The 24,188-nt window shown below is 42.8% G+C and overlaps 3 protein-coding genes across 6 annotated transcripts; 1 reads left to right on the top strand and 2 right to left on the bottom strand.

Annotated features, from left to right (window-relative positions):
- Window positions 1-851: 851 nt before the first annotated feature.
- Window positions 852-5,031, bottom strand: dnajb1a (DnaJ heat shock protein family (Hsp40) member B1a). Its single transcript, XM_047572544.1, has 3 exons — window positions 4,424-5,031; window positions 2,996-3,576; window positions 852-2,870 (listed from the first exon to the last, which is right to left on the bottom strand). The coding sequence occupies exons 1-3, from the start codon at window positions 4,632-4,634 to the stop codon at window positions 2,640-2,642; spliced, it is 1,023 nt and encodes a 340-aa protein (XP_047428500.1). The 5' UTR covers window positions 4,635-5,031; the 3' UTR covers window positions 852-2,639.
- Window positions 5,032-6,526: 1,495 nt separating this feature from the next.
- On the top strand, window positions 6,527-12,317 carry tecra (trans-2,3-enoyl-CoA reductase a). Its single transcript, XM_047572852.1, has 11 exons — window positions 6,527-7,239; window positions 7,908-7,959; window positions 8,603-8,647; window positions 8,788-8,891; window positions 10,015-10,130; window positions 10,312-10,417; window positions 10,544-10,616; window positions 10,705-10,748; window positions 10,830-10,887; window positions 11,000-11,088; window positions 11,492-12,317. Exons 1-11 carry the CDS (start codon window positions 7,072-7,074, stop codon window positions 11,663-11,665), a joined length of 1,029 nt encoding a protein of 342 aa, XP_047428808.1. The 5' UTR covers window positions 6,527-7,071; the 3' UTR covers window positions 11,666-12,317.
- A 1,391-nt stretch (window positions 12,318-13,708) lies between these two features.
- samd1a (sterile alpha motif domain containing 1a) lies at window positions 13,709-23,221 on the bottom strand. 4 transcript variants are annotated; one of them, XM_047571362.1, is made up of 7 exons: window positions 22,725-23,221; window positions 19,788-20,157; window positions 19,244-19,383; window positions 18,659-18,719; window positions 15,549-15,627; window positions 15,106-15,220; window positions 13,709-14,996 (listed from the first exon to the last, which is right to left on the bottom strand). In XM_047571362.1, exons 1-7 carry the CDS (start codon window positions 23,085-23,087, stop codon window positions 14,850-14,852), a joined length of 1,275 nt encoding a protein of 424 aa, XP_047427318.1. In that variant the 5' UTR covers window positions 23,088-23,221; the 3' UTR covers window positions 13,709-14,849. The 4 variants fall into 4 exon arrangements, with proteins under 4 accessions (XP_047427318.1, XP_047427319.1, XP_047427316.1 ...); XM_047571363.1 differs by having other exon boundaries at window positions 19,244-19,380; XM_047571360.1 differs by lacking the exon at window positions 22,725-23,221 and adding an exon at window positions 20,454-22,454.
- Between the last annotated feature and the right edge of the window lie 967 nt (window positions 23,222-24,188).

The raw sequence follows: 24,188 nt of genomic DNA, 5'->3' as shown, positions 1-24,188 counted from the left end.
ACCAATTTCCGTCCTACTATGTGCTTTTATTGTCTATATTCTATTTTATTGTGTATAGCTGCTATAATTTGTTTTATTATCTTTACGCTGCTATAGTTATTATTTTATATATTTTATATGTTATATATTTTTATTACCGAACCAACGAGCTGCCAAACTGCATTTTGTTGTTTTTCACCAGACAATGACGATAAAAAAAATATAATAATAATAATAATAATAATAATAATAATAATAATAATAATAAACCTTCTTATTCTTCTTACTGTCTACTGTTTAGTTCTAGGTCCCAGTGTTCTGTCCAATTCTCTAACTACAAATTACAAAGAGGACAAATTAGGGATAGCAGCTACTTTCATTGAAAAAAAATGCAGTCTTCTATTTAATATTCTCATTTTGCAAATTCATTCTGCGGGCTAGATTAGACCCTCTGGCGGGCCGCATGTTTGGCACCTGTGCTTTATATAGTGACTACGGGACAGCAGCCTCGTGGTAAAAACACTCTGGTATTCCACTCCTCATAACTCTGAACTCCTGTTTTTTGTGCGACAGTAGCTGCTGCGTAGCAGACACTCATACAGCTTTCTTCTGCCCTCTAGCGGCTACACACTACATCAAAATACTTTAAATTCCAGAATCCTACAGAATAGCTGTAGTTGAGCATCGCATGCGTACATACAATTATTTTAAACAGCCACTCACGATTAAATGAGGTTCCCTGAACCAAAAAGATAAGATGTTGCATACTTACAGTAAAGTGCTACATCGGGTGAAATCGTTGACTGTTTGGAGCCAAATAGCTGTTAAACTCTCCTGGATAATGAAATTACCAAGACATAACTCACACAAAGTTGTCTGCCAGTTTCTTTAATGAGAAAATGCAAATCACCATCACCACAGCATAAGAAATGACTATTAAAAATGTCTGATAATCAGTTAATAAAAGTTTTATTATTAAAAATCAAATAGTTTCCTAAACCCAGCCTGAGGAATTTGAAAATATAAACAAGAGGTAAAACAAAAATAATGCTTTCAAACCCCCCCACCCCCACCCCTCCATAAAAAAGAAATAAAACTTCCTTTTTAGCAAACAAACAAAACAAAAATAATACAGATTACTTCATGTTAAATCACATGTTTGTTTCAGGTAAACTCCAAAAGAAGCAGGATGAAGCAGTGCCTTAAAACTATCAACAAGTTTGCTTTTTCAACATTCACATCAACACTGAACTTACTTTTAAATGTGCAAACTGAACTGACTTACCCACTTCCATCAGCACCACAGTCAAACGTGAGGCAGATTTTGACAGCCACGTTAAGGTTTCCCACTGAACTGTGAAACTATTTTTCCTATTTAGACAGATTCCCCACAACTGTAAACCTTAAAGAGGATGCTGTCAGGTAAGAAAAAGAGTCATGATATAAGACAGGATGGTCAAAAATATAATATATGGGCCTTCAAGGAAGGAGATTATTTTTTACATTTAATTGACAACATTAGAACAGATGAGCAGGAAAGAAAGAAAGTACCATGAACACATATGACTTTGTTTAAAATACTATGAGTACTTTGTGCATCGCAACAGGGACAAATGAATTAAGATTTTGTATTTGTCAGTCACATAACAGGATATACACATGCCCTCTATTTACTTTTAGAAACAAACACATATTATAATTTTATAGGGACAATTGTTTGGCACGAAAAGTCTTCCAAGTGATATTTTACATAGTGTTGTGCACTCCTGGACAAACATGATATTGCAAAAGTAAACATTTTGCATCATCTTAAAACAATTACTGACTGACTGATCTGACATTTTCCCAATGCATCAATCTGTCAGAATTTCTTTCTCTTTCTTAATTTAAAAACTGTGCAATGCTGCATCGTCCTGTGTTTGAGTGGAGATCTGTGCACTCTGAGCTTGAATATTCAGCACGACCCACGTGGGACCCATACGGATCGTTCATATGTTAAGTTATGTAACAGAAACGTCCTCATATATTAATCATAAGTGGAGACGTCCACACACCAGGGCACTTTTCAGACTTGGGAACAGTTTGAGTATATTCTTTCCATGCAGGTTATGATTGCAACACTAGAATGTTTGTAAATGAAAGGTTAAACACTGAATTTACTTGCACGATGAAAATGAAAGTTCTACTTAATGGTGAAGCTACCTATATCAACACCTCCCATGTTTTCTCATGTTTCACACTGTATTTAAGTCTAAGCTTATTCTAATGGCAACAAATATCATGTCCTGTTGTTTAATGGGGTGAGAGCTACATTCAAGCATGCGTCTGTGGTGTTCAGAGCTCCTGAGGTATTCCTAAGTAGCCGTCACCTTAAAGCACTCCTCAAATATCTGTTTTGAATCTAAATCCTCGGTTCTTATATTTCATTTCACTTTTTAAAAACCTTTGTTTTAGCGGTTTCTCCTTCACACGAAGGGAGAGATTAGTCATATCGTAGATTCCCTGTTAACTGACTGGATACTGACGAGTGAAACTCAACTGAAACCAAATCCGCCCTGACCCCACTTATTATCCAAACCCAAATGTGAGGTACCTTGAAGAGGCTCATTAGAAATGTTAACTTGCTAGGTTTGGGGGGAAAACTTAATCGTAATCTGAAGTCACGGTGGAAGAATCTGCTTGAGTGCGTCGCGTGTGCTTTGGCCCAGTTTTTCAGGGAATTTAACAGTGAAGTCCAAGATCATGTCTCCTCTCTTCTCAGGGAACTTGGACAATGGTAACCCCTCTCCAGCAATGCGCTTTTTCATTCCAGGTTTGACAACGTCTCTGGAGGTCACAGTGATGGTGCGGCCGTCCAGCGTGGGAGCGTTGACTGTGCATCCACACAGCGCCTGGAGACAGACAGAAAAAGATGGCAAAGCAAGACAATCAGACAGACATATATCCACTGTCACAAAAGTTGGGATAATAATCTGCAACTTCAAATAGAATACTTGATATATTAGTGCTAGCTTACCTCTCTAAGTGATATTTTTGCAGGATAAACTATATCAGAGCCCTCTCTTCTGAATACAGGGTGTGGTTTGTCTTTAACCACAAACACCACATCTGCAGGAATGTTTGTGGGAGTTTCATCTCCCTCCCTGGGAAAGGTGATTTTTGTCCCCTCCTTCCAGCCGCGTTTGATGTCGACCGTTAAAATCTTGTCTTCACTCCGCATCGTGCACCCGTCGGGGTTCAGTCTTTTGCGAGAAATCTTCATCTTTTTCGTGCAGCCTGAGAACACCTCTTCCAGGCTTACTTTCAGCTCGTGCATCACAGGCGGGTCCTTCTTTTTCTCGCGCGCTCTGTGCGCACCTCCTGGGTGAGGTTTGAAGGGCCTGTGAAACCCACCCAAGTTACCCATCCCTCCCATCCCAAACCCAAAGGGGTTGTTGATATCCATGTCATCCTCCCCGTTCTGCGAGAAGAAGTGGTCGAACGGGCTACGGCCACCGAAGAACTCGGCGAAAATTGCATGAGGGTCTCCGTGGAAGGTGTAGTTGTAGCTCGGCCCACTGTATCCTCCACCTCCACCGTTAGCTGAACCCTTCAGTCCTGTTGAAGAAGCGAGAACAAACGTGAAAGCTCTGTGGGAAAAATCCTGGCTGAAAAATGGACATGGCCACTTTTAGTTTATTACACATATAAGTTACTAATGAACCACTGTAGCACAGGAATGTGAAAGGGATTATTACTAAAATTGTTTGTCCTGGATTTACAATGGCATAAAATAAGTCTGTCCAGTTGCCTTTTCTTTAAATGCAAGCCCTGTCTTAATAACCTAAATTACAACTTGAAATATGGGATGAAATATGTGGTTATTAGTGACCGTGATGAATAGCGGATAGTGATGCAACAATCAGTTCATTAGCTTTTGTTCCATTTGTCCTTAATTTTCCATTTATCAAAACACTAAAATATTTCAGGTCTGACAGCACTTACATTTACTCATCTTTGACCTTGTAACATGTACATCTCCATTCATACTGCAATAAAGTTGCAAAACTAGTAATGACCATGCTGTTAGTAGTCTACTACAGCGTCCATGTAGAAGTTTTGTTTGTGTTTCTATTGCCATAGCCAGGTGTGTCTCTGTGGTCTTAATGAGGGCAATCTGCGCAATTGAGCCAGGTCCAGCCACAACTATTCCTATGACAGACTGACAGGACAAGGAAGAACGAGCCGTTTCCAGCTGATTCTACAGCTACACCTATTGTACACACACTCATTGTCTGATTACTGGAGCAGAAAGATGCCAGAAACAGCAATGGCCGATGAGGAGATCGCATGGGTTTTATCAGTTAGATCTGACTGTATGGATGCATCAGAGACCAATGCAAATGCATGGTTGGTTGAGGATTAAACTATAGCCAAGCTCTTGACACGCTGGGAGTTTACTTACCCTCTTCTCCAAAGCGATCATAAATGTCCTTTTTCTTGGCATCGCTGAGGACATCGTAAGCTTCGGCGATCTCCTTGAATTTGTCTTCAGCTCCGGGAGACTTGTTCTTGTCAGGGTGAAAACGCAGGGCCTGTTTTCTATACGCCTTCTTTATCTCGTCCTCGGAGGCACCTTTGGCAATTCCGAGCACTTTGTAGTAGTCTTTACCCATTACAGCGATCGGTCAGTTCCTCTCCCACTTCATAAGAGCATTATCAACGCACACACTTGAGTTTCTCTTCGGTGTCAATAACACCTCCAGCATGTGTAGCTGGAGGACCCTGACCGGGTCCGGTTAACGGGCTCCGCCGCCGCTGTCTCTACCGCGGACAACAGCTTCCTACCTTAGCCAGCCGTCAAGGTTGTCCCCCTCAGCTGTGACAGTCCGTGGACCACTTTCTACGGTGCAACAGTACAAGCACAAAATGTCACTCGGATAAAACGACGCGACATGAACCGAGAAGCTCATGTAAGACTGTCCGAGTATTCCCGCCGCGCTGGAAACCGTGCAAGGAAACTTCTGGAAGAAGCTGATGCCGCTGATGTGGGTCATCACTGCGAAGCCGAGAGGCTTCACTCCCAACTACTTCCGGTTTCGCGTTGAAAACCGCAGACGTGCAGAAATGGACACATATGTATTTAAATGCATTATTTTTAACATGTGTACTTAGCTGAAGCTCCCTATGACTGACAACAAGTCTCTCTGTGATTTTTGGAGTAATATTGGTTGTTTTTTGGATGAGTTATCGGCTTTTTAAAATGTTTATCTACGAATACGCATGCGCAAGAGCTTCTGGTTCCTGCCCTTCCGTGCCGATTTTTTATTTATTTTTATTTTTTTTATTTTTACATATTATCTTATCTTACCATCTCTTAGTCTGAAATCATTAATAAATGTTTTGATTTTTTTTGTTTGTTTGTTTGTTTGTTTTTATGCTTTTATTATTAGTCAACTGGCTGCTAAACTAAACTGATTCCGTGCAGGTCTACATTGTCTACACTAGGCAATATAGACTATAAAGTAGATTGATGTACACGTGTAGTTTATATATACCTTTTGATGGATGTACAGACAATACAGTGAGCTTGAAGGTTATTCATAGGAGCTGTGCTGACTGTGGCTACATTATTAGTGAATGTACTGTCCTTGTGTTAAGCTTAATATATTATATTATACAGTGATCTATAGTCTCAGGCCAGAGTAGCCTACCAGATACGTTGAAATAGGGTACATACAGGTTGGTGCCAATGATCTTCTAATAAATCAGGACCCTGAACACCAAAATGTGGTGAGAGAGAGTTGCAACAAAATCCTAGAGGATTAGGTAGAGGTGATATCCGTCTAAAATGGCCGTGTGTATCACACAAGCATCACTGTTATACTGCATAACTAGCATCTTTCCAGAAAGGTGGCTCAGTTAAACTGGCAGACCTACAGTATATAATACTAAGTGTATGAATCATTGTGAAGAACTGCATGTACAAGAGAGTAAATAAGACTGTTCTTCTCACCAGAGGGATCCCAAGAAGTGGAGTCCTATTTTATAACAGATCAGATGTCACTATGTCAGATCTAAATGTCCTCACCTTTGAAAAAGAAGCAGTCTAGAGACAGTTTCTTCTTTCACTTTTATATTGCTGATCATCCTCTGTCAAAGATTAGGTTTGACAGAGGATTTTTTTTTCTCATCCAAGGCTTAAAAGTGGTCTTGGAATTTGTGCATGCTGCGTCAACTGGCAGTGTGGTGCTCCAATTTGTTATAAATAGACTCTATAGACACGCAGTTGGCTCTGTGTGATGACGAGTTGACCCGATGAAAGCTATCTTTGATCTTAGCCCAATCAGCATATTCCTGTCCCGCCACAAACCTCCTTGAAACATTTTAGTAATGATTTGGCACACAAACCTTGAACCACACTGAAATAAACTTGTTTGTGTGAAAAAAAAAACACCAGCCTCACAGGTGGTCTGGGGGAGGGGAGGTAGGGTGTTGGCATGTGGTGGTCTTTAATAATACGATCAAGCTTTCATTGGGGTCTCGTCACTGTGCAACCAAGGAGTAGAGCGGAAAGGAGATGTGTCTTACAGGTCTAATGAGAGCATACCAGCATGTGTCACTAGCTAGGGCTGTATGTGGCTTCCCAAGGTTACCAGGCTGGTGCAGAGCAAATCAGGCAGCTTATATTTAGCCTTGCAAATGGTGTGCTATGGATTATGTCTTGGGGCTCTCCAGTTTCGTCTTCAGTGCGTTTTGCTGCATGGGGGGTTGTGGATCATGAAAAGGGTACTATTCAGGTGAGGTCTTCTTGGCAGTCCTAGATTGGACCTCTTTTACTTCTACCACACTTTCTCTCATACTTGCCTGACCTGACCTCCCCACAAACCTTTAATTTGTTTGAAGAAGAAAGAGTTTATGCTAACTTTGCTTCTGAAACTGGAAGGATATTCGGAGAGTGTAAAACCAACCACAGAAGACCTTCTTGAGCTGGAGTGGCACTTCCTTGGGGAAGAGCTGTGAGCTGTTCCACGTACTACTAAAGGACAGCCGACGTATCACAGATTATTTCATCATTTTATTGTCTGCTGAGATTTGGGATCAAACGGCATCATGGATGTACTGGCTTTAGAGGCAAAGAATGTAACTGGACCAGAAACTGAGAAGAAGTCCACACCGAGGCCAAAACCAAAACCCCCCAAAAAGGCAAAAAGGATTGTCTACTTTGAGGTGGAGATTGTGGACTTAAAGACTAAAGAGAAACTACTGCTGCTGGACAAGGTTAGTGTCAGGATTATGGAGGTTTCTTTTCACTACAGTCACATTTTGTTTTATCCATGTTCATGCATGGTGTATGGTTACTGTACACAGTTAGACATGGTTAGATTATTTTGAGCTCTTTGCATGCCATAGATTTTAACAGTAACTATTAATTTATCACCTTGCGCTGCACTTTGTGATTTATACATCTATTTTCTGCTCTACATGTAGCTCTAAAAGTAGTAAAGACGGTTATAACAGTCAAATAAGACTGTTTAGGTTTACAGAATCATCACTCTAAGCTGGTTGCAGTTAACCATTTACTTCAAAGGTGGCAGGTACCATTATCAGTTATGTTTCTATTGAGTGAGGGTTATACTATAAGGAGGTGAGAATTCCGTCTTTGCCTGATAGGAATTTTGTGTTCCAGCTACAGCATGCCTGTGTGCATGCCCGACCTGCACTCGGTCAAAAAGCAAGCAGGCACACAGACAGACATGCTTTGCAGCTTGTATAAATGTGCAGAGCCGTGTCCACATATATCACGTTCCAGTTGAACTTGGGAAAATGCAAGTCTGGCACATTCCCAGTGAATGAAAACATTGGTAACGACAGTAAAACAGATTATTAGCGACTGGTCTGTGAAGCAGTACTGTTGATAATGTTTTATTTTTATGTTTTGATTGTAGGTGGAACCAACTGCGACCATTTTGGATATTAAAGCTTTGTTTCACAAATCATGTAAGTAGCTTAATGAAACTGAGAGGAATTTATTTTAAGGTGGACCTAATAGACATGTTAGCAACATGTTTTAAGGCAAAGCGATCATGGTCTGAGCGGTTAAATGGATAATCATTAAATAAAAGGTAGATATTCAAGATCCTCCAAACCTCTTCAATAAGGGGTCTGCGACCCCTAGGGGGTCCGTGGAGGAACTGTAGGGGTGGTCGCAAAATCTATGGTTGATTAGACATGTTTTATATATATTTCTTTCAATTTCACCCACAAATTTAAATTTCTTTAAATATGCATTAAATGAATCAAACATACTTTAGTAAAGGGGTAAGGAATAGCTTAATATTGAATGCAAAATGATAATTATAATCTATATTTGTAAATAGCACTATGGCGAGTTTAAAATAGAACACATATAGTAGGTGGGGGGTCCCTACTTAATCTCTCCATCAGTTTGGGGTCCTTAGCCTGAAAAACATTGAAGATCCCTGACCTAGAGGTTTCCTCAAGAGCCATCAGCAGATTGGAATTTGGTTTTTAGAAAATATCTCAATAGTAAAATGTAATTCATGCTTGGGTTCATAACCCAATAGTTCTGAATGACAGCAGCTAGCATGGCCAAGGGTAAATTTCACTCCTTCTTCAACAGATCCAAAGTGGTATCCTGCGAGGCAGTCCCTGCGTTTGGATCCAAGTATGTCTGGCTGCATACGTTTTTGTATAATCGATTCTGCATGTATCATGTTCAGAAGACTGATAGGTGTTGTAGTGGTGTGAGCTACCGTTGTGTGGTGACAACTCAGCTCACTGTCATTGGACTGTCTTGTTTCTCAGAGGCCAAGTGTCTCAGAGACGAGGACGTTCTCCAGACACTTCCTGTGGGAACAACAGCCAGATTTTACTTCAGTGACCTAGGACCCCAGCTCACATGGGGAACCGTGAGTCTACATGTGCACACTGTCATATTTAAGAGCGTTATACACTTTAACTCTGCCATATGAAATGTGCTGAATTTGCTTTGACCTTCCACTTTCCCTTAGTAACCCATATTTCTGAAATCTGACTTTGCTCTTTTAGTTTTCGCATGTTTTAGCAAAAAAATCTCCTTCTATAGTTATTGTCCTCTAAAGAGAGACATTTTTAGTACAATAAATAATTGTCTTAAATTAGCATGATTAACTTTTGGCTATGTGTGCGCCGCTTCTCATTGGCTGACCATCAAAACAAGAGGGCTGCTTTCAAATAGTCTGTAATGTACGTATGTATGATGTGCACTTAATATGGTGCAACATTGGCTCTCTTAACATTCTTGCACTTTAAACATAAACAACCTTTCACCCTCTTAATAACATATATCTCAACCCACAGTGACGGTTAGAGGTGATTTGCTGTGGTGCACACCCTGCGCTGCTTGTCCTCTGTCCTAGGACATATAATCTCATGGCCCCATTTCTCTGAAAGGTGTTTATCCCCCTGACCTCTCACTTGCCTTTCGCAGCACCTCTTCACTAACCCTTGCCCATCCAGTCTCCACATCCACTTCACTGAGCTGTAGACTGATAACATTGTGGGTGGAGGAGCATGACGTTTCCCAGAAGGGATTACCAATAGCTACTGGTCCGGCACGCTGCGCCAGGGCTCTGCCTACGGTGCTGATTCAGAGCTCTAGTTCACCGTCAGCTGATCACATCGTTTGTGGTATTACAAGCTGTTGTAGTGTCTCTCTGGTTCTATGAACACTATTTTCGTCCCACTGAACGGTTGCCACTGTTGAGGAGAAGTAGACACTCCGTGAGACTGTGGAGGAGCCAGGGCCATGCCAGTGTCAGTTGTCACTTAGTTGTCAAAGGAGTCAGAGTCATACTGGTGTCAGTTGCAGGTTCTAACTTTGGCAGAGGGTTCAGACTGACAGTGCCAGTCTAACGTGTATAATATGTTTTCATTTGGCTCGTTTGTGTATTTTCTATTCAACAAATGAAGTGAATAGTTTTTTCTTCTGCCTTTTCCCCATATTTGTGTTTTTGGGAAATAAAAGCATTTTTGTCTCCTCATTCATGTCAGGTCTTCCTAACAGAGTGTGTTGGTCCACTGGTCATCTACTTAATGTTCTACTTTCGTCTTCCCTTCATCTACCCTCCAAAATATGACTTCACCACCAGCAAGCACTGGGTTGTACAGTGAGTGTCAGCATGCTTGTGTGTTCAGGTATCTGTTGGGATGTTGATGCGTGTACCACAGAATCCCCTTTAACAGGGCAAACACTGGTGAAGTATATGGCTACGTAACGCTAGTGACAAGTGTAGTGAACAACAGCCGGCCGATGTATTAATCATTGTGTGCTTGTGTGCCCTGTTGCAGTCTGGCCTGCATGTGTCACTCCTTTCACTACATCAAAAGGATTCTGGAGACACTCTTTGTCCATCGCATCTCTCATGGGACCATGCCGCTCAGAAACATATTTAAGGTGACCATGCCGCACACTTGACTCACAACATTATAGTTGTTATTTTGACCTGCGTTCCTATTCTAGGAATTATACAAATCCATATCCAGACAGTGTGACTTATAATAGTCCCGCTTTCTTTTCCAGAACTGTGGCTATTACTGGTGCTCGGCAGCTTGGATGGCATATTACATTAACCACCCACTCTACACCACACCCTGTAAGTGCTGACCCCCAGAGTTGTCAGTTTGGCTCATCATTCAAAGTTGACTACCATTTTGATCCATTCTTTTGTGTCATGTCAACAGTTTATGGGCAGCAGCAAATCAACACAGGTCTTTACATTTTCTTGGTAAGTTTGAGGTCCCTTGAAGTCATCTTCTAGCTGTTAAACCCAACAGATGCTCACTGTTGGATGTCTTTACTCCTGCAGTTCTGTCAAGTAGGGAACTTTTCCATCCACCTTACTCTTCGGAACCTCAAATCACCAGGTGAGAATGTTGTAATGGCATTTTTTTCCCAGTCTGCATTGATTTAATCATTAAGGAGTGAAAACATATAAATCGTTGCAATGTTGGATTTTGTGTTTGGCCAACATTTCAGGTTCTAAAACTAAGAAGATTCCTTACCCATCGAAAAACCCTTTCACATGGATTTTTTGGCTGGTGTCTTGTCCTAATTACACATATGAAGTAAGTGGTTACACAAATTCATGCTTACGAATATAATGATAATGAAAATATAAAATAAGTAATATTTCTATAATTGTTTTAGATTTTTTTTTAAAAATTTGAACAATACTATTTATGTGTATAAACCTTTGTACGATAATGTTTTACATACGTTTAGAAGTAAAGTTTCGTGGTTAACTGTTATCTGTGAATAGTATTCCATGTTTCCAAACTGTCCTTTATGCAGCTATTAATCATTTTATTGCTACAGAATTAGAATTCCGCATTGTTGCTACCATCTACTGGTCATGTCCAGTAAATGAAGCATTCCTCTTAATGCACAGTGTGTGTGTGTGTGTGTGTGTGTGTGTGTGTGTGTGTGTGTGTGTGTGTGTGTGTGTGTGTGCAAACTTCTTTCTCGCAGGTTGGCTCCTGGATCGGCTTCACTGTGATGACCCAGTGTGTGCCAGTGGCCTTCTTTACTGTGGTGGCCTTCATTCAGATGACCGTGTGGGCAAAAGGAAAACATCGCAGCTACTTGAAGGAGTTCAGGGATTATCCCACCCTGCGATCCTCCATTCTACCGTTCATCCTGTAGAGCCTAGCACAGAAAACAACAGTTGCTACACACATCCAGCTTTTCCCTGACTGGGTCATTTTTAAAGGCCTCTCTATCCATTTGGGCGTCAGGGAGTGTATGCTGAGTTTGATAGTGTAGATACATTGTGGTCATATGGACTCCATGGATCACTTTCAGCCATAACAAGAAGTGGCAGCATTGGACTGATGAATGTTGGTCTGTAACAGGCAAAGAAAGCTAGTGAAATGCACCAAAGTCTTATTTTAATGTGCAGTGCAATCTTGAAGGGAAGGTTATTAAAAATGGGTCCTTTTTATTTTGCTACTTTTGTAAGTTGTAAAATAATCACCAGAGAGTTCATGTTGTAAGTAATAACATTATTCCCAACGCTTTTGGCAGCTTAATAGGTGAAGTTTGCCACAGAGCTGGGAACCCAAGAAGCTAATCTGCATTGTCAAACTAGTAGGCAGCCTGGAGCTGACAGCTTTGTGGTGTCATGCAGCTCATGCAGTACTCTACTAATCTGAATGATCCTGATGTGACCTTTACACTATAGTAGTACTGTTTGTAAGTTTAGTGTCTGCTTTTACATTTGCATTGAATGTAGTTTCCACACAAGATTGTCTGAACCCAAGGATTAAACGAGTACATGTGGTGTTGTTTAAAATAATACGTTTGTTGTCATTTGTCAAGATAATGTGACCAACATGTGATCACAGTTACCTTGGACCTTGAACCAAATGTAATATTTAAAATTGTTCGATAAGTACCAAAAACTAGCTTTGTCAACAGTGGCAATCCTAAATCATCCAAGGAAAAGATGTACTGTATGTGTGCTATCCCACTGAAACACACGTGCGTTCTTGATGCACTATACAGACTTACTGGACTTAAAGACCTTTATGGTTTTCATTGAAAAATAAGCCAGTAAGCCTTTCTAAAACTAAAATCACACCGCCCCAAATAGTCGCTTTAGGAAGTCACAGTGACTTTGACCTTTGACCACAAAAATATGATAAATTTATTTTCAATCCATGTTGGTTTGGTTTTAAGATACATCTCTATAATGTTGCTAAGATGCATGATAGGGGATGTTCTTGGTGTCACTGGCGGTTTGAGGTCTTTCAACACCAGACCCCCTCTACCCACAGGAAAGTTGGATCCCACCAACAACAAGCCATGGGTCTCCCCTCTTAATCCTGAGCCAGTGGCCTCAGTAATGGAAGGTATATCCGGTCACTCTCAGTACTGTCAGAGCCTTGCAGAAAGAGCAACCCAAGAAGTGTCTTCAGTCCACCTCGATGGTGTTGCAGCAAACCCACCAGCTCCAGCTCCTGGACTCTTCTGTTAGTTCCTGGTTTTTGATAACTTTCCTCCCCATGAATCATGTTCCCACGTGATCAACTGTCTGAGTGAATGACCATGTTGGGGTGCAAGTGTTGTGCTCTGGGAAATGAAGCTGTCAGTCAAGATCAATTCTAAGCTCCAGGTCCAGGGTTTTGTAAGTGACGGTGGTGGATTCTCGCCACCTTTGAGGAGGAGGATGAAATTCTTTCCAGAGTGGAATTTGCTGGGTCTGATTGCCCTTCTGTCAACTTCCACAGCTGCCTTGAGCATCTGATCATGACACCAGCAGTAGTGTTACTCAGCCTGGGCCTAAGGACTGCTGCTGAGAAGGTGCTGCAGGGTTCCTCTCCCACCAACTCAGGGACAAGAAAGTGACTCGGCCTTGCCCCATGTGAGGAGGCTGCATGGGCTTGGTAAGGTATCATAAACCTTGGACCAGCAATCTGATGCATAGATAATAAGACTTCCAAAAGTCTGTACCAGGTGATCTTATGTTACACCATTTTTTCCCCCTTCTTGTCTGGGCTCCTTGCTGAGTTCTATCATCCTGAGGCCTTAAAGACTTAAGAGTCTAAGTGAATCCTTGAGTCCAAGTGAAGATTTGAGCCATATTTGAAGAGATACCACATTAACAAGAATGGGCTGGATGGAGGGACAACCTGAAAACAAAATGCCGAATGCAGGGACTTAAGAAACTAACACAAAACAAGGAACTGAACGGAGAGATGTGAGCTTTATTTGCAACTCTGGAAGCTTCTGTGTTACAGTTAAAAAGGGTAAGAGATACAATGAAGACATGGACTACATCATATGGAATGTTACATTTCAAGTAACAGGCTTGGATCAAAACACAAAGCAACACTGGAAAAATTATAAATGAATGACAACATAAAATATTGCATTTCCTCAAGATATTTGCTCTGTAAACAATCGCTGGGCAGCAGCACTGGATTAAGAACAACATATATTTATTATTACAGGAACATTTCTTGCAAGTTTACCATTTATTTTGTGTATGAAAGCATATTTTCATTAGGCTGCACATGTCATGTTCACTCATGTGTGCAGTTGCTCCCCAAACTGAAACTGTATTTTTGAAACACAGTCACACAGTAAGACAAAAAAAACAAAAAAACAAAAACAAAACAGGTAGTACATCATATTGGTTATATCTCAGTGTTATAAAAGACACTGAAGACATAATCCAAAACAGCAGCTATTGGTGGAATGATAAGTCAGGAATCAGACTCTAACTTTTGGTGCAATCATATAGATGGTCTGGATTCCTCAGCACTTTGATGAAACTTAAATCAACTTGTGACAAAAGAAAAATGCACAATAAACTTACAGTTCCTCGACTAACACAAAGAACTGTAGGTGACAACTATGGGAACACCCGAAATGATGGCAACCGTGTGGCCACGGCACTATGCAGTAATGTCTGTATGGGCATGTCAACCCATAGATGGTCCTCTTGGTGCAAAGCTTCGTCTTCTTCACTGGTTGCTTTACCTAATGTCTTTCTACTGCAGAAAGGCCAGCACTGCACTGGCTATATCACTCTCTGAACCAAGCAGTCCTTTCTCTCCACAATGTGGACACACGGGTGAAATGAAAATCATCTGAAAGCCAAAGACCATAATGGAGGTAGGGTGACTGTCTTTTAGTTCCTGGGCATTCAGAAACCAATTCATTTCTGGTCACAGTGGAGGTGAATTCCACGGCAGCCTTTCCCCCCATCCACACACCCTCTACATATACTATATATGAAGGCGCATGGTAGGATCCAGATGGGAAAAGGCACTGCATGCATATTTGAGTCAATGCAGCACTGTCTATCCTGTGAATCGCCCCTTCAGAGGTCTTCGTATTCCAGGAAGTGGGTCCTCTGCAACACTTTCACATGGCGCTCGTAGATTTTGAGGGCGGGACCGAGTCGAATGGACAAACCGGTCAACACGTCACTTCGCTGCATAAGGAGGAGGGACTTCCCATCAATTTCCTGGTGAGGAGAGAAAAGGTTTGGTCAGTTAAATATACACTGGATTTTTTCTCTTTGTTGTGATTAACATGTACCACTCTCGATGGAGTCCTTGTGGTGGAGCACTAACCTGTGTTCGAAATGCTACAGCCTGCTCTGGAAAGCCTGCAGCTGAAAAGTAACTGGCTACATCTGCCACAGTCCACTGCAACAAGTTCTGGTTCATCTTCTCCTTCTTCACTGAACTGGAGGGAGAGCAGATGAAAAAGAGTCAGAAATAGCCACATTATCTCCAAGATTATAGGTGACTTACTCTGTAGTTAACTGTGAATATTTTTGGTCCCTTAATATTGATGAACTGCTGAACCGATCTAAATATTTAGTTTTCTGTATTATTAGACATTACTTCTGTTTAGTTATATTGTATATCTCATATAAACACAGCATGAAACTGACTTCTACCCAGATTTAAACTCCAGGACTACTTTTGTATCCCACTTCATATGTTCCTTACAAAGAGCTTTATGGTTGAAAAATGAAGCGTGAAATAAGGGTTCATCACAAGATACTCACACATCGTCCCCTTTGCCACCATTCAGAAGACTGTCGTCACTTGCTGTGAACGATGATATGTCCATCTTCTTAAATGCGCCTGTGGGCAAACAGAATGCCACATTATAGTCAATGTGCAGTATGAGAAACTTGTCTGTTGTCCTCCTTCTCTGAGAAAGTACAGAGACAGAAGTATTTTCTGAATTACTACTGTTAGTGTCAACTACAGTGTCTATAACTGCTGAAGTCAAGTATTCCAGCGTGTTAAACAGAACATGAAACTTTTAAGGAAGTGACTCACCACTGGTTTGGAAATTCTGGTGGGGCCATGCAGGAAAATCTTACAATCCCATCCAGAAATACCATAATCAATACCCTCACAACAAAAATACGGAGTATAATACCTCACACAAATGCAAACTCCACCCAGAGAGGCCCAGATCAGACTCAAACCCAGAACTTCTGGCTTGGAGGTATTAGTGCTGACCACCAGACCACTGTGCCAATCCGACAACACATATTATCATATCAATAGCGCCACCACATAGAAGTGTTCAAGATCTTACTATATCAAAAACTCAAGATAGAAAAACAAATAGAATAACATGACAACAATAAAAAACACAATGCAAGGCTCATGGTGTGAATGGCACACACCCAATACACAGCAATCAATATACAAAATCACAATATACCACAGCCAAACAGCCATTTCAGCACCACAGACATTGAATAGCTCCGTGAGGTTGTTCTCCACACCCACACACGTATCGCCATTATGCATCATGCAAATTCCATGCCAATATGTAAACCACATTATCAATTCCATTGAAAAATAAATTAGATCCAAGCTTTCTGCTTAAACCGCTCCTAGTTGAATGAGTTTAGGTTTGAGACTAGTTTTGTCTTTTCCTTCTTGAGAAATGGTTGATGTGGTCCCAAACCTATTATCTCCAACTTCTGCTCAAGTGGTAAAATCCTATATGTCACACTAGCCTGGTAGTGAACTCGATTCATCATGCAATGAATGAATGAATGAAACATAAATTAGCTACATTAGCCTAGCTAGCGAGACCTGTGAAGTCCCCGCCCTTGCTTCAAATCAGCCAATGAGAATCTCTCTGGGGCCCTGAACTTCAGGCCCCACTTTCTAAACTGAAGGGTGCGCTGTACATGTGCATTCACGTGCTGTAGTCCACCAGTCCACAACACTGCAGGCCAGAGTCATCTGAGCTGTGCCCCACCAAGCGGAAACAGAGACACAGCATTAGGCATAACAAACTATCCACACACAACTACACTACAAAACGTGTCTACAGAGGAAATTGTGTTAATAAAATGAAAACTTAGGAGATTTCATTGGGGACAAAGTTTAATATTTATTAACTTATGCACAACAACATTTTTGACACAGCAAACTTATAATCCTCACCTGCACAGCAGCACCCTCTGGTGGGGGCGTGCCCCACCTGTCCCTAATGCAACAATGCCACTGTTCACCACAGGAGCAAAGAGAAGTGGTTAAGAACCATGGCTCTGATGTTTTCCAGTTTTTCTTTCTTGCTAAATAAACTTCCATAAGAACTGTGCATTTCACAGCACTGATATTTAGTGTTGTGGACCTGCAGTGGCACAATGGAAATGATTTAGGGTTTTCTACGGTTCCAACATTCTGCACTGAAGAGTCTACCGTCACAGTACTGCACCTTTTTCTATTAGAGTTGATTCACGGTTCAGTGCAGTGAGGCTCAGTGAATGAGCCAGCAAGCGTCTTCCTACACCAGCCCTCTTTCACAGGATGCTGGCAGGAATATTGTCATGCCAGTGAAATGTGACATGGACATCGCCCCCATTTTCAATCACTACTGCCTCTGCTTGACAAAACTAGTTCCAGGCACAGCCCAAGAATCTGCAGTAGTAAAATATTCCTGCCAGCATCCTGTGAAAGAGGGCTGGTGTAGGAAGACGCTTCTTGGTAATATGTCACTAAGAAAGGGCCCAAGTCTTCAGAAACTTGTCCAACATATTTACACCAACATACAGAGCCTGGCCAAAAAAAAGTTGCCACCTGGATTTAACTAAGTAAACCGGTATGAGCCTCCTATTGGATAATTACTGCATGGATAATTATCTTTCAGCTGGCAACAAGCTGTGAAACCCAACTGATGAAATGAGTAGCTTCTCATTTCTCAAACAACTGTTGAAAGACATCCCATGGGCGTAGAAAAGATGTTAGTCTGTTTGGGAATGGTCAATTCATTGGCTGCATCAAGCAGAGAAAAAAATCTATGGAGATTGAAGCAGAAGCTACTAAAATTAGGTCAAGAAGTCTCCAATGCATTATAAAAAAGTTGGAAGGACAGTGGGGAACAATTGTCTTCAAGGAAGAAATGTTGTCAGAACAAAATCCTGATTGATGGTGATCAGCAATCACTTAAACATTTGGTGAAGTTAAATCAAAGAAGAACAACAGTAGAACTCAGGGCTATGTTTAATACTTAGGGATTGGGACTGAACAGCTGTGTAACATTAAGAAAACCACTAACCAGTGATGCTAACTGGAAAAAAGGCTTCAATTTGCTAAGGAGCATAAAGATTGGATTCTCGAGCAATGGAAGGTCATGTGGTCTGATGAGTCTAGGTTTACCCTGTTCCAGAGTGATGGGCATCAGGGTAAGAAGAGAGGCAAATGAAGTGATGCGCCCATCATTCCTAGTGTCTACTGCACACGCCTGTGGGGGCAGTGCTATGTTGATCTAGGTTCAGCAACATTATTACCAAAGGATAAGGTCAGCTGACTACCTGAATATACTGAATGTCCAGGTTATTCAATCAATGGATTTCTCCTTCCCTGAGGGAAGCATGAGACACCTGGATGATAGGTAGCATGACAAGATTGTAAAGTATTCCAAACATCTTGACCAAGCCTCAAGACGAGCACAGGCAGAAGAGGCCCAGAACAGGCTTTTAAACATAACACTGTCAGTAGTTTAAATAACTCTTAAAATGTGTGTTTTAGGAACATTTTTTCAAAACAAGAGACTAGTTTAGTGATCAGTCTGGTATCTGGTGCAGCTGCTATCTACACAGCAGGTGTAAAGAAATGAAAAATAAAAACTTGGTAAACTCACAGTTGTCAGATGACAAAGACAGTGTATGTGATTTTCCATCAGACACATTCCTCGTCTCATCCTGCACAAGAAAAAAAACAAAAAATCTAATTCAATGTGGACATGTTAGGTAGACGGCAATTTGTCACAAAAAGGAATACAAGCACAGTAACTGGAAGGGGATAAAACTTTATACTATGAAACCAGGAGTACTTTAGATACCTAAAGACTAAGACTACTGCATTTGGTTATTGTAAATTCTGGGATATCAGAGAATCACTGCTATGGGTTGGGTGTGTCTGGTCTGGTCTAGGTGGGTGGTACATGTCTAAGTAACATCCACATGAATGAATGCCAGGTCCAAAGATTACCCAGCAGAACGTTGTATTGTCACAAGTGAAATTGGAAAAGTGACTATGTACAGTAAGTATAGCAATGACAGGACTAAGGACTGAAATATGGATGTGTTACAGTGTCTGTAGAGACAGGAAAATCCAGATTCATGTTTGGATAACTTTTTTTTTTCCATTTTGTTTTGTATTTTTGCACTATGATATGATAATGCAATGAAAACTGAGTTTAAAAAGAGGAATGCATTCAAATTACCAGTCGTGCTGCATAGTCAGGAACCAACTGGTCAGATGACAGGCTGCTGTCCTCCTCCTTGCCTCGTTCTTCTTTCTTTACATTGTTTGGAGCACAGGGGCTGGTCGTTCCAAAGTGGGTTGGTGGCTTTGTGGTTACTGCTAACAAAGAATGAACCAATTACAAACTTTTTGCATGCTGATATCATGTTAACCATTCACATATAATTGTATTCCTGTCAAGCGAAAAACAAACTCAGTTAAACCTTGGTTTAATAATGTGATCATGTGAGTAATGCCACTCACAGAGCACTGATCATTATGAATGAATCATGAATGAATGTACTTCAAAATGCACAAAGGTATTGAGCCATAGAGATACATTAGTTTATACTGCATCTCTAGTTCCGTCCAGACATATAACAGTTAATCATCTACAGTGCATGTGTAAAGCCCCCATCCCTGCTTCATATCTAGTGCAGGGCTAAGCACGAACTTGGTGAAACAATAGTAGGGTGCTCTGTAATGCCGGGTGTGCATATTACTCTGTTTAGAACTGTGAATACCTTTGTCTTTCTGCATTCCTGGGTGCTGGCGCTCCACTGGGCAGAGTGCAGGATCATAAGCCCAGTTATTGTGTGTGAGGGCCCTCGGGCTGGAGGGGGGTAAGGAGTTGGGCCTCTCGCCGGCCCTCTGGAGGGACGCACAGTCCAAACCGGAGCTAGGACTGCAGTCGAGGCCGGGGCCAGGCGGAGTGCCAGAGGGAGAGCCAGAGGGAGAGCAGGGGGCAGAGACAGCCCGGACAGGGTCACAGTGCGCGGTGGCATCTTCATTGGTGCGGCCAGGAGACGGTCTGCTGTCCTGCCCGTCCCGGCTCTCATCAGCCCCCTCCTCATCTGCATTACTGTCTGTGTCCATAGCCATAGAGGTGTCCGCCTGCCAAACAGAGCACAGGTTCAACATACAGAACTTCCATCACATTTATGAGATGCCTGACTGATATTAGATATATATTCTGTATAGTAAGGGTTGGCTATCATGTGTAACATAACTCAAATGTGTCACAATCTTGACACTGACACGTGGACCAATAAGTGTGGGTTTATAGAGCAGTGCATTAAATTAAGAGTCATTTAAAAAGCTGGAAACCCTACTAGTTTAGTGGGAGTTGTTGTGTGAACTGGGTAGGACTAATTGCATGCGGAGGGTGTCACATGAAAACACGCACATACGGATTTCGCAATTTGACTGCTGTGGTGGTAAATTATTGCCTCCGAGTGCCTCCGTCCCTGTCTCTCCGCGGTGCAGCGTTCACTACGCAGGCAGACGGCCAGCCCCGCCGTCACTAACGTGCCTCCAATGCCATTAAGACATCTGAATGCACCGTTGACCTCTTGTGCGCAACTAGTTTGCGCGAGCGTACTCATTCTTTTCGTGGGGTTATTTTGCGTCGACGGCGCCACGAGTGAAAAATTTCCTCCTGTGCGACTGCGTGTCCAAGAGATCCAGCAGTGAGCCGAGCACGAGAGAGAGAGAGAGCGCACCAAAGCCCGCCCCGCTCCTGTGAGCAGAGCCGCGTCTCCGCTTCTATGGTATTCACCCATCGTACTGCATTTCACAGAACTTTCCCCAAGACACGGTCACACACACACACAAAAAAAAACGCCCCGCATTCCCTTCGGATCTCAATACAACACGATTTTTTCATCTCGTCTCACAAACACTGACGACGTGTTCAGTGCGTCCCCGTCTTTTTTAGGCCTTCTTGGCTGATCATTTTTAACGTGAGACGGGACAAAGGGGGGCCGAGGGGTGGCGTTTTTTGTTTTTCTCAAAAAAATTCTCCAAAGTGCGCATGGAGTTGGAAGCCGCGGTAAAGACCTCGCCATTGTGTCTCTTTAACAGAGCGCTCCCCAGGGCCGAGCGGCGGCCAAGCAGAGCCCAGATAAACCCGAGGTTTACAGCTCTACGTCGAGACCGTGCAGCTCTCCGCTGAAACGAGCCTCAGTCCCCCTCGACTGCCAGTCCACTTTGACTTTGCATCGGGCCAACGATTCGCAGTAAAAGCGAATGAACAGAAGTGCAACGCAAATGAGTCCGTTATCGGACGCGGTTGTCTACATTTGACCCTGGTGTTCTGCCAAAACCGCGAGAGGCGTCAGCCCCGAGAAGGCGCCTGTCCGTTTTAATCACGCGTTTTGTAGCGACACGCGAGCCTTTCACAGAACAAAGTCAATTTGATCTCAGCTTAACCCAAATCGGACAGGCGCATCCGCCACCTAGCGCCGAGCGAACAGTTTGCGGTCGCTTTACGTTAGTTCAGGTCTTCCAGGGTTACCGGCCGCTGCGCGTTTCATCCCTCTGCAGAGCCGCGGTTCGCCTCAAAATGTTGTCAACAAATAGTTGCCGGTGCAGATGTGCTTGTGCTTTGCGGGACGACAGCGGCCATAACCACAGTCGACACCGAGCACTGGACGTGACCGGGCTTGGCAGTGCGTCCGACAATGGATCTAGGGGGTCGACTTTAAGCACTGCGTCGGCAATCGCCCATCACTTGAAAACAGACGCAGCTCGCATAAATTAACTGGCGATACTTTGACTATCGGTGTACTTTATCGCGCAAATCGTCGATTCTGTATACGTTTTGTGTCACAGTGCGTAAAGATGTGGGCATTTTGAAGTCTAGACGTAACCGGTGAAATGTCATCACAGTCAGCCACAATTTGTGTGAGTACACGGCTCTAACGGGGGCCCCTGATAAGGCTGTCATTGTTGTAACGCGAATAAAATAATAAACTACCCAACAACGTTCAGCCGTCCCCCAACCGACTCCTACATCGGCGGTGTTACAGACTTTTTTTTTCCTTTCCCTACTCCTATTATTATTAAGTGAGCGCCAAGAAAATGCGTATTTCCAGTCCCAGACTTTCAAATTAAAATCCAGACTGACGGACGCCTATTGTGACGCTTTTATTCTGAAACAAAAGGCGCTCGACCTCCGACGTAACTCGGCTCATTTCTCGGAGACTTAACCGTCCCCTCCCCTTAGCTCGAGCGACGCCGACTTTGGGGCTTGAAAAGCGCTTTCTGCTGCTGATAATGGAGGCTCGGCTTGTTGTCGACGGGCAGGACGGCTCAACTTTTCCTGACAACTGTCTCTAAGCAGTCAACCACCCGTATAAAGTGCTTTGCAACCGCTGCAATGTAAATAAAATTGTCTCCACATTAAAATTCACGCGCACCTTCTGATGTTTTTTTCTTCTCCGCCTCGGTAGCGCTCGAGCGAGGTCCAACCGCCGCTCCCCGTGTGTCTGCGGCAGTTTTTTTGGGTGCACTTGCAAATCACTTCCCCAACCACCCCCACGAGCACACAAACAGACGTTTTGTGAACAAAACGCCACTCCGCCCGCTTTACCTCCACCTGTTCGTTTGCCGTGATGTGCTACGACACCGAGGCGGCAGCTCGTTTAAAGCGTGCGCCTCTCGCTTCAGCCTCCACGTACCTCCAGGTCCTCCTCGTCCTGGTCAGCGGGACCCAAAGCGCTGTCCCCGTTGCTCAAGTCGGAATGACTGGCTTCTTCCACCGCGCTCCCCCTCGCAGCCGTGGCCAACGACACATCTTCTTTTTTTCTGCTTCTCCGCTGAACCTTGGCGGCATTTCGGTATGAAATGGAGCCCTTGTAGTTAACTTTGAGCACGATTTGCTCTTGGATCAGTTTCTCCAGTTCCGCGCAGGTTCGCTCGGGCTCGGACCCATGTCGTCTCCGGACCATTCGGCAAATCCTCTCCAAGTCCGGCCGAGCTTTACGAGACCGCAGCGAGTCGATAGTATCCAAGATCCACTCGCGGTACTTGGATTCAGACATCTTTTCAGCTCGGGTTGCTTCGCTTGTTTTTTTTTTTTTTTTCTTTTTTTTTTTCTTTTCGTACCTTAGTGCGTCAACCTTGTACGTTACACACACACGGTGATTTTCGTGAGCCGCGGTCCGAGCCCTGAGAAGCGGAAACCTTGCTGTACGCCTCCTGCGTTTTGCGTGTGCGCTTAAGGTGGACCGACGGAGATCCAACGAAAAGTTTCACTCGAGAGGGGATTTTTAAGGTGGAATTTGTAGTCCTGGACGGGAACGAGCGCCCGCCCTCGGTCCCATGTGCGCCCTGTGAGGTGGGCATTTTTGCTTACTTCTCATGAAAGTAGTTTATCACACAGCAACCTTTGGATCGGGTAAGCCCGACTGGACCGCGGAATTCTCTCACTTCACAAGAAAATGAAGGAACCAGACGAGAAGATCCGTTTACGGCACAAATCAATGAAACGCTCTTTTAAGGAAACAATAAACCGGTAAATAAGACTAAACATTAATACACCACAATTATATTAGTGTATAAATAATATGTCTCGCAACGATTATGAATTTGTTCACCTTTAAAACATTTCTAAAAGATTAGAAATGACATAATGACTTCCAATTTTAATAGATTTTTGTCCTTGTAGGCCTTTAACTTGGACATTGCAACTGTTTGAACATCCTTGGGCAACGTATAAATATGAGATGACAAAAAAGTAGGCCCGAATACAACCTCAGCAGTAAAAAAGACTACTATTACTACTTCAAATATACTCATTTTATTCAAGAATTGCCAGCGCTTGTTGTTCGCAGGCCACTTCAAGTCCGGTGTGAGATGTTGGGATTTAACATCAGAATGTCAGGATGTGCCCCTGTGCACGTAAGCCAGCATCTGATGTATGCAAATCAGCATCAGGGTGGAAGGCAAAATCAACAACTGAGCTCTGTGGTCACAGTGGCTGAAGGTACTGAATTAAACCATGTTTTGTGGCGTAGCGCTGAGAGAGAAACCAAAGCTCTTGGAGTGGTACAATTCACCATCATTTTTCTTTTGAAGGAATACAATGCACTAGGAGGATAGATTTATGAGCTGTTTGTATCAATGGTGGTATTAATTTCAAA

Source organism: Mugil cephalus, chromosome 20, assembly GCF_022458985.1.
Source record: "Mugil cephalus isolate CIBA_MC_2020 chromosome 20, CIBA_Mcephalus_1.1, whole genome shotgun sequence".
In the NCBI taxonomy this organism is placed as follows: Eukaryota; Metazoa; Chordata; class Actinopteri; order Mugiliformes; family Mugilidae; genus Mugil; species Mugil cephalus.
The sequence above is the reverse complement of the archived record's forward strand: the minus strand, read 5'-3'. Positions and strand labels throughout refer to the sequence as shown.

Bases quoted from the DNA above. Each gene is read 5' to 3' on its own strand.
- dnajb1a (XM_047572544.1), bottom strand. From the start codon at position 4,634: ATGGGTAAAGACTACTACAAAGTGCTCGGAATTGCCAAAGGTGCCTCC. The intron at 3,577-4,423 runs GTAAGTAAACTC...CTTCTTCAACAG, and splicing joins TGATCGCTTTGGAGAAGAGG to GACTGAAGGGTTCAGCTAAC. The intron at 2,871-2,995 runs GTAAGCTAGCAC...GTCTGTCTCCAG, and splicing joins CAAAAATATCACTTAGAGAG to GCGCTGTGTGGATGCACAGT.
- samd1a (XM_047571360.1), bottom strand. From the start codon at position 20,825: ATGGGTGAATACCATAGAAGCGGAGACGCGGCTCTGCTCACAGGAGCG. The intron at 18,720-19,243 runs GTAATTTGAATG...TTTCTTGTGCAG, and splicing joins CTGACTATGCAGCACGACTG to GATGAGACGAGGAATGTGTC. The intron at 14,997-15,105 runs GTTAGTGCTCCA...TCTCCTCACCAG, and splicing joins CTGTAGCATTTCGAACACAG to GAAATTGATGGGAAGTCCCT.
- tecra (XM_047572852.1), top strand. From the start codon at position 7,072: ATGGATGTACTGGCTTTAGAGGCAAAGAATGTAACTGGACCAGAAACT. The intron at 7,960-8,602 runs GTAAGTAGCTTA...CTTCTTCAACAG, and splicing joins AGCTTTGTTTCACAAATCAT to ATCCAAAGTGGTATCCTGCG. The intron at 8,648-8,787 runs GTATGTCTGGCT...CTTGTTTCTCAG, and splicing joins GTCCCTGCGTTTGGATCCAA to AGGCCAAGTGTCTCAGAGAC.